The sequence below is a fragment of the Bos mutus genome, chromosome X (assembly GCF_027580195.1).
Source record: "Bos mutus isolate GX-2022 chromosome X, NWIPB_WYAK_1.1, whole genome shotgun sequence".
NCBI lineage: Eukaryota > Metazoa > Chordata > Mammalia > Artiodactyla > Bovidae > Bos > Bos mutus.
Window position 1 is genome coordinate 33,821,238 of NC_091646.1, and position 9,000 is coordinate 33,830,237.

The 9,000-nt window shown below is 41.9% G+C and overlaps 1 protein-coding gene across 1 annotated transcript in view; it reads right to left on the bottom strand.

Moving 5' to 3' along the window:
• The window catches only part of TKTL1 (transketolase like 1), a 28,425-nt gene extending 25,780 nt beyond the window's left edge, over positions 1-2,645 (bottom strand). Inside the window, exon 1 of the mRNA XM_005909081.3 lies at positions 2,485-2,645. Coding sequence (XP_005909143.1) covers positions 2,485-2,618 — 134 coding nt within the window. The 5' untranslated portion in view covers positions 2,619-2,645. The remainder of the gene's footprint in view (positions 1-2,484) is intronic.
• Positions 2,646-9,000: the final 6,355 nt, after the last annotated feature.

A 9,000-nucleotide genomic window follows, 5' to 3' on the forward strand; every position in this document is an offset into this window, starting at 1 on the left:
TAGGTCGTGTCCCACTCTGAGTGACCCCATGGACTATAGTCTGCCAGGCTCCTCTGTCCATGGGATTTCCTAGGCAAGAATACTTGAGTGGGTTGCTATTTCCTTCTCCATGGATCAAACCCTCATCTCCTGCATTGGCAGGCATATTCTTTACTGCTGAGCCACCAGGGAAGCCCCGTGTGCTCAATTACATCTCAATAACACTGGGAAAGAAAATTTTAAAAAACCCCAATGAATAAAATGCATTCTACTACCTAAAGTGAGTTTCTTTTAGGAAGTAAATGGTCAGACTGAGAAGTTTCTCATGGTGGAGTAACTTGAGGCCCTTACAGAATGAAACAACCCTTGCTCTTAAAAAAGCAGCTTTCATGGGCGTCCAGGCAGGCACTATAGAGCCCTGCCATGCCCCAAAAGTCAGAAGAGTAAGATTTTAAGTGCAGCTCATGGGTATTACTAATCTCCCCTTTCAAATTTCACAATACAGAAAATGGAGAGTTAAACCTCTTGGCTTTCAAGTATCCCTTAAGTGGATACTCCTGTTAGAGATCTCTTGAGAAAATGTAAACCATTATTAATTTAGAAGGTGAAGGGAGCAAAATGTAAGTGTAAAAAAAAAACCAGAACCACACACATCTCCATGACAGGGTGAAGTTAGAAGTCAATAATAGAAGGAAAATGGTAAAGCTTACACATTTGTGGGAATTAGGCAACACACTCTTAAAATAACTTTATATGCAGTATAATCTGTAAAAATATTGAATCACTGTATTGTACACCTGACATTAATATTGCAAGTCAACTATAATTCAATTTTAAAAGAAAACAACAAAAATTCTCCACAGTGTACTTAAATGAATAGGTCAAAGAAAAAATTGCAAGAAAAGCTGATGAACTTTTAGAGACAAATGAAATACACATTATACCAAAATTTGTGGGATGTGGCAAAAGCAGTGATGAGAGAAGTTTATAGCTATAAATGATTGCATTAAAAAAGAACTATCTCTGGGAATCCCCTGGCGGTGCAGTCGTTGGAACTCGGCGCTTTCATTACCCTGGGCCCTGGTTCGATCCCCAGTCCGGCAAGTAAGATCTTGCAAGCTGCACGGTGAGGCCGATAAATAGATAAATAAAAAGTCTCTCAAGGGAAAAAAACAAACAAACAACTAAACAAACAAACAAACCTAAGTGCACAGTGAAAGAAAGTGAGCTCGCTCAGTCCTGTCCGACTTTTTGCGACCCCATGGACTGTAGCCCGCCAGGCTCCTCCATCCATGGGATTTTCCAGGCAAGAATATTGGAGTGGGAGGCCATTTCCTTCTCCACAGGATCCTCCGGATCCAGGGATCTAACCTGGGTCTCGCGCATTGCAGGCAGGCTCTTTACGGTCGCAGTCACCAGGGGAAGCCCTTAAGTTCACAACGTACTGAAAAACGCAGAACTAAATCAAAGCTACTAAAATGGAAAAAGTAATAAAATACTAGAGCAGAAACAAATAGACTAGGAAAACAATGTAGAAAATGAACCAAAACAGAAGTTGGTTCTTTGAATAGATTAACAAAATTAACAAACCTTTAACTAGAATAAATGAAAAAGAAAATTACTAAATGTACTAAATCAGATTCGAAATTACTAATTTCATGTCAGGAATGAAAGTAAGGCTATAACCACCAATTCAACAGACATAAAAAGCACTATCAAGTACTGCGAACAATTGTATGGCAATAAATCGTTTAACCTAGAAATTTCTAGAAACAAAATCGAAGAAGACTAAATCACAAAGAGAAAATCTGAGTAAATCTACAATACGGAAGTTGTATCAGTAGTGGAAAAGCTCCATGACAAAGAAAAACTTTGAACCTGATGGCCTCACTGCCGAATCCTCAATCCTCTTCCAACTCTTCCAGGGAAAAAAAAAAAAAAAACCCTGAAGAGAACACGTTAAAACTCACTCTGGGCCAGAACAGCCCTTATACCGATGCTAAAGGCAGACAAATATCTTCCAAGAAAACTAACTGCAATATCTCTTATGAATATTGACGTAAACATCTTCGACAAAATACCAGCAGAAGCAACAGTTTCCCCTTTGCTCGGATTCTTACTCCCCCATCACTTTCTTTTAAGCTTTATTTCTCCAAACTCCATCTACTGGGTTCGAGGCCTTGGCGACGAGGACAACTCCTCACACAAACAGCGCCAGGCCGCTCCCGCTCCCATGCTAGCCGCCCGGGCCACGCGCTCCGCCCGTCGCGTCCGGGCTCTTCTCCGTTAACCTGAGAGACCGGAGGCCCCGGGCCGCCACTGTCGGCCGGCCACGGGCCCGAGAGGGGTGGCTGCCGGAGCATATGGCAGCCAAACCCGGAGAGCATGAAACGGGGCCTCCACAACCGAGCCCTCCCCGCCCCCCGACAGCTCCCTCAACTCTCTCCACAGGCGTCCCGCAGGGCGAGCCGCTCAACGACCCGAGCTTCGACGAGGGCGCCTTACCCAGAACTCGAGGCGCAGGTGGCCCTGATAGAATGGATGCGCAGGCGATTGGCCATGTCCCGCAGAATCTGCAAAGTCTTCGAGTCAGGTTTGGCTTCGTCCGCCATCGTGGCGCTCGCCTCAGCGTCGGCCATAGCTGCGAACACGCCCGCGTCTGAGGAGCAAATACAGCGGAGTGTGCTGCGCGGTGTACAAACGCGCCGCTCCCTCCGCGCGCCGCTCCCTCCGCGCGCCGCTCCCTCCGCGCGCCGCTCCCTCCGCGCGCCGCTCCCTCCGCGCGCCCTCCAATCCCGCGGATTTTGAATATTTGTCTTTCATATATTGCACATTATTCGAGATACCTTGAGATTAGTCCTTTGTATCTGCGCTTGTCCTGTCAACTCAAAGAGAGCTTCCTCCGCACCAGCACCAGAGTCTACTTTGCGGGGGGTGGGGGGGGTGATAATCAATTTTTGGAACTAGATGATGCGATGGTTGCGATACGTGCTGACTGGAATAACGGAGTACCTGTGCTTTCACAAGCTTTAAAAGAGTTACAGTGGTTAAGTTTGTTTTGTGCATTTTCTCACACTATGATAAAAGCCACGCTGGAATTTTCCAGTTGGCAGCTGCCCCCTCTCCAGCCCCACAGAAGCCCAATGTCCGGCGGTGGCGAGGGGGAGCGGGGGTGGGGAACGCGGTTCACAAAAGGTGAAGCGGTCTGAGCGTCTTAAGGCAGCAAGGCGTTTCTGCACGGACCTCGTTTCTTTTTCTAGAAACTTCTGTACTTCAAACCCCACCAAACCGTTGAGCTGCTGTGCGTCCAACGACTCAAAGGGACTCCCGTTAACTTTACATCTTTCTGAAAGCCCCAATCAGCAAGGCCACGGAGCTCGTCCCTGTGACTCTGAGGTGCTCTTTCGTGGTCCCCCTGGCACCTTCTCTGCACCAACACACCCTTATTTCAGCCACTTAGTTCAAACCTGCCGCTCTCCCGAGAGCTCCCACAATGGCCCTAAAGGCGGCCAGGGACCCACGTCCTTGCTGGGTTAAAGGCTTCGTGCAGTGATAATGGCGCAGTGAAACCCAGAACCTCTGTGTCATTCTATTCGCAGTTATGTGAGTGCACCTTTCCCCAGGTCCCCGTCAACAATGAATATTGTTTATATTTTTAATGTCCAGCCTTCTGATGGATAAGAAAACCGTTTTTAATCATTCGTTTCATGTCTGCCTGATTTACTTGCAGTTGTACATTTTTTTGTACGTTTACTGGCATTCGTAGTTCATCCTTTCTGAATTGACTGTTACAACCCTTTACTGTTCTTATGTTTGGTAAATTATTTTTAGCTTCCTAATTCGTAGGAATTTAAAAAATATTATGTTGATTAGTCCTTTGTCTCTTACAGGTATTGCAGATCTTTTAATCTGTTGCTTTTTAAAAATATTAATGGAGATACTTTTTTTTTGGCAACACCTAATGAGTTTATGTGAGCAGGCTCAGGGAGTTGGTGACGGACAGGGAAGCCTGGCATGCTGCTGCAGTCCACGGGGTTGCAAAGAGGCGGACACGACTGAGCGACTGAACTGAGCTGAATAAGTTTATCAGGAGATACTTCATTTTTAAGGAGCAAGTTTTGAACCAAGCTGAAATGTTGCTTCTTTTTAATTTTATACTTCTTTCACTATAAGAAGGTTTATAGATTTAAAAAAAAATTAATGTAGTACATTTACAATATGTAAATCTTTTCCTTTATGGCATTTTGGCTTGAGACTTGTTCAGAAAGATGTTCTCCACACAAAGATTACAAAAACATTTCCTATTGTGTCCTTCTGATACCTTTTTAGTTTCATTTTTATGTTTAGTACTCTATGCTGTCTCGGCTTTCTTACTGTTGTTGTTTAGTCACTAAGTCGTGTCCAGCTGTTTTTGACCCCATGAGTCACAATATGCCAGGCTTCCCTGTTCTTCACTATCTCCTGGAGTTTGCTCAAACTCGTGTCCATTGACTTGGTGATGCCATCCAACCATCTCATCCTCTGTCGCCCCCTTCTCCCTCTGCCCTCAGTCTTCCCCAGCATCAGGGTCTTTTTCTAATGAGTTGGCTCTTCACATCAGGTGGGCGAAGTATTGGGGCTTCAGCTTCAGCATCAGTCCTTCCAATGACTATTCAGTGTTGATTTCCTTTATGGTTGAGTGGTTTGATCTCCTTGCTGTCCAAGGGACTCTTAAGAGTCTGTTCCGGCACCACAGTTTGAAAGCATCAATTCTTTGGTGCTCAGCCTTCTTTATGGTCCAACTCTCACATCCGTATATGACTACTAGAAAAATCATAGCTTTGACTATATGGATCTTTGTTGGGACACTGATGTCTCTGTAATGTAAAGTAGCACTCTAACTTAATTTATTTTATATATAGCCACATATAATATCCCAAGACTATTTATTTTTCTTAAAATTTCTTAGCTACTGTTTTTCATTTTCTCTTCCAAGTAAATTTTGGTATTAGCTAATCTAAGATTCATAAGACAGTCCCATTGGGTTTTAAATTGGGATTTTATTAAATTTATACATTAATGCTGGAGAAGGGAAAGGCTACCCACTCCAGTATTCTGGCCTGGAGAATTCCGTGGACTGTATAGTCCATGGAGTCACAAAGAGTCAGACATGGCTGACTGTAACTTTCACTTATTTTTCATATATTAATAAGTAGAGGACTGACATATTTACAGTATGGAGTGTTAGTCTTGAGAACATGATATACAGTCACTGATAATCACATCTTATTGCCATCCTATTTTATATTTACTCTGGTATCCCATTTATTTTTGTTCCTCCTTTCCTTCTGCTTTTTGAATTAATCAAGTTCCTTTCTTTCTTCCCTTGGTTATTTGGATGTTATGTACCTGTCTCTTTTTTCCACTAGTGGCCTTGCATTTTTTTTTCACCAACCTATTCTTCTCTCAATTTTGAGTTTTCCTAATTACATTTTGTTGTTCAGTCACTCAGTTGTGTCCGACTCTTTGTACCCTATGGACTGTAGCATTCCAGGCCTCCCTCAGTTCAGTTCAGTTCATTTCAGCTGCTCAGTCATATCTGACTCTTTGCAATCCCATGGACTACAGCATGCTAGGCCTCCCTGTCCATCACCAGCTACCGGAGCTTGCTCAAACTCATGCCCATTGAGTCGGTGATGCCATCCAACCATCTCATCCTCTGTCGTCCCCTTCTCCTCCTGCCTTCAATCTTTCCCAGCATCAGGTCTTTTTCCAGTGAGTCAGTTGTTCACATCAGGTGGCCGAAGTATTGGAGCTTCAGCTTCAGTCCTTCCAATGAATATTCGGGATTGATTTCCTTTAGGAGTGGCTTGTTTGATCTCGCTCAAGAATCTTCTCCAACACCACAGTTCAAAAGCATCAATTCCTTGGTGCTCAGCTTTCTTTATGGTCCAACTCTCACATCCATACATGACTACTGGAAAAACCATAGCTTTGACTGTATGGACCTTTGTCAGAAAAGTGATGTCTCTGCTTTTTAATATGCTGTCTAGATTGGTCATACCTTTTCTTACAAGGAGCAAGCATCTTTTAATTTCATGGCTACAGTCACCATCTGCAGTGATTTTGGAGCCCCCCAAAATAAAGTCTGTTACTGTTTCCATTGTTTCCCCATCTGTTTGCCATGTAGTGATGGGACCGGATGCCATGATCTTAGTTTTTGGAATGTTGAGTTTTAAGCCAGCTTTTTCACTCTCCTCTTTCAGTTTCATCAAGAGGCTCTTTAGTTCCTCTTAACTTTCTGCCATTAGGGTGGTGTCGTCTGCATATCTCAGGTTATTGGTATTTCTCTTGGCAATCTTGATTCCAGCTTGTGATTCATCCAGTGTGGCATTTTACATGAGGTACTCTGTATAAAAGTTAAATAAGCAGGGTGACAATATAAAGCCTTGAAATACTCCTTTCCTGATTTTGAACCAGTCTGTTGATCCATGTCCTGTTCTGTTACTTTCTGACCTGCATATAGGTTTCTCAGGAGGTAGGTAAGGTGGTCTGGTATTCCCATCTCTTTAAGAATTTCCCACAGTTTGTTGTGATCCACACAGTCAAAGGCTTTAGTGTAGTCAATGAGTTAATTAAATAATTTTTATTGGGGTATAGTTGCTTTACAGTGTGGTGTTAGGTTATGCTGTACGGTGAAGTGAACCAGCTACATATATACCTATATTCTCTCTTTTTTTTTTGATTTCCTTCCAATTTAGGTCACCTCAATTTTGAGTTTTATATGATATCTATAAAATTCCCCAATAGAACAAGTCATTAGCAAATTTTAATTTTCTGTATTACCTACTTCCTTTAAAAATACTTAGTTCTTTCATTTATTTAGTGGTATGTATGAACATAGTTTAAAGCAGGGATCAGCAAACTGTTTCTATAAAGGGCCAGATAGTAAATATTTGAGGCCACATGTTCTTTGTTTTAGCTGCTCAACTGGACCTTTGTTATGACACAAAGTTGGTCAGAGACTATATATAAGTGAACCAGTGTGGCTGTGTGCTAATAACACTTCGGACACTGAAATTTGAACCTCACATCATTTTCACATGCCAGAAAATGTCCTTCTTTTGATTTTTTTCAACCATTTAAATGTAAAAACCATACTTAGCTCATCCATGTACAAAACCAGCCCAGAGTTTGCCAACCCCTGGTTCAAAGAGGAAAAGGGTTCCCCTATAAGGTTTATTACAAAAATAGCAATCTGTTGCTTGACCCACATTCATCCATCTATTCCCCAGAATCAACTATATTCATCCCTTTTAGCTGTATCTTTTGGCATTTACTTCCAACTCTCTAAATAACTTGTTTATAGTGCTATTTCTTTAGATTTTAGGAATTACTGACTATTCTTAGAATAAAAGATGATGATGTAGCTCTTCCACCACCCCCATCCTCCCAAGACAGTATACAATGATCTGCATTAGGTCATTCCTTGGTGTTCACATTATCAAGTCTATGACAACCCTGATTATTTTTCCTTTCTCTCTTGATATATTTTAAAAAATATTTATTTATTTGACTCTGCAGGGTCAATAGTTGCAGTATGGGGGGGCGTCTAGTTCCCTGACCAGGGCTCAAACCGAGGCCCCCTGCATTGGGAGTGTGGAGTCTTGGCCACTGGACCACTAGGGAAGTCCCCTGTCTTGATAGTTTGTTTTCTTTAGAGTTAACACTGTTTCTCCCCACCCCCGTGTTGCTTGTTCTCTACTACTTACCATAGGGCAGTACTTTCCCAAACTGGCTCTCTCTCCTTGCAAGCTGCTGAAAGATGTCCTACAGTATGCCATTGATTTCATTCACTTGGAGCACTCTTTCCTGGAGCCTTTTGACTTGCCCTCCAGGCACACATCCAGCTTGGTCTCCCCTTCCATCATCCTGGAGATTGCACTTGACTTTTTTTGGGCTTGAGACCCCGGTTTCATGGATCCCATCTCTACTTCTTTCTTAGGTTTTTCTCTGGTTTTAGTGGCACATCTTCTCTAGTAGCTTCCAGAAAAAAAAAAAAAAAAAAAGAATGCAGAGGAAGTAAACTATTTGAGTTCTTTCATGCTGGAAAAATCTTTAGTCTAACCTGAAAATTGACAGTTTGGTTGTAGACTTCTAGGTGAGAAAATTGTTTCCCCTCCACATTTTGAAGGCATTGCTTCAATGTTTTCTAATTCTTAGTGCTTCACTGAAAAGTCGGAAAACATTCTCGCTTCTGATTCTTTGAATGTGACCTATTTTTTTTCTCTTTGACAGTTACTCTGTCAGTGTATTGAAGATATTATTCAACTCTCTTCTGGATTTCATTGATGCTACTGAGAAGGCAGCTTTCAGTCTAAAAGTCATGGTTTTAAAGGTAATCAGCTTTTTAAATCTGGCTGCTTCTAAGATCTGTGTCTAGATTTGTATATATTTGTGTTTTATCCTGTTTGGTTTATCTTGGGCTTCTTGGATTTTTGGATTTATGTTTTTCATCAATTTTGGAAAGTTCTTAGTGACTATCTCTTAAAGTCTTGCTGTTACCTGAGGCTGTCCTCTCCCTGTGGCATGGCAGTTACTTTTTTGTTAGACTTTCTCATTCTGTCTTCAGTGTGTCCTATTTTTCGGTATTTTCAGTTTTTCTATTTCTTTGTGCCTCTGTGCTACATTCTGGATGCTTTCTTTAGCTCTGTTTTACAATTTATTAATTGTTTCTCAAGCCATTTCTAATCCACTATTAAAGCCATGTGTTGAACATTTAAAAACTTTTAAAAATTGTGAAATTTGGCATATGCATATAAAGGTGCAAAAACCTCAACATTTAGTTTAGGAAGTAGTGATAATGTAAACACACATTTAGCTGCCACCCAGATCAAGCACCCTAGCTTCCACATGTTTCTCCCAATCACAATCTCCTTCTCTCGCTCTAGTGGAAATTTCAGGAACCACTATCCTGATGATTATGCTACTAAAGCCCATGTGTTTCTTTATAACTTTACTTCCTCTGTATGCATCCCTGAA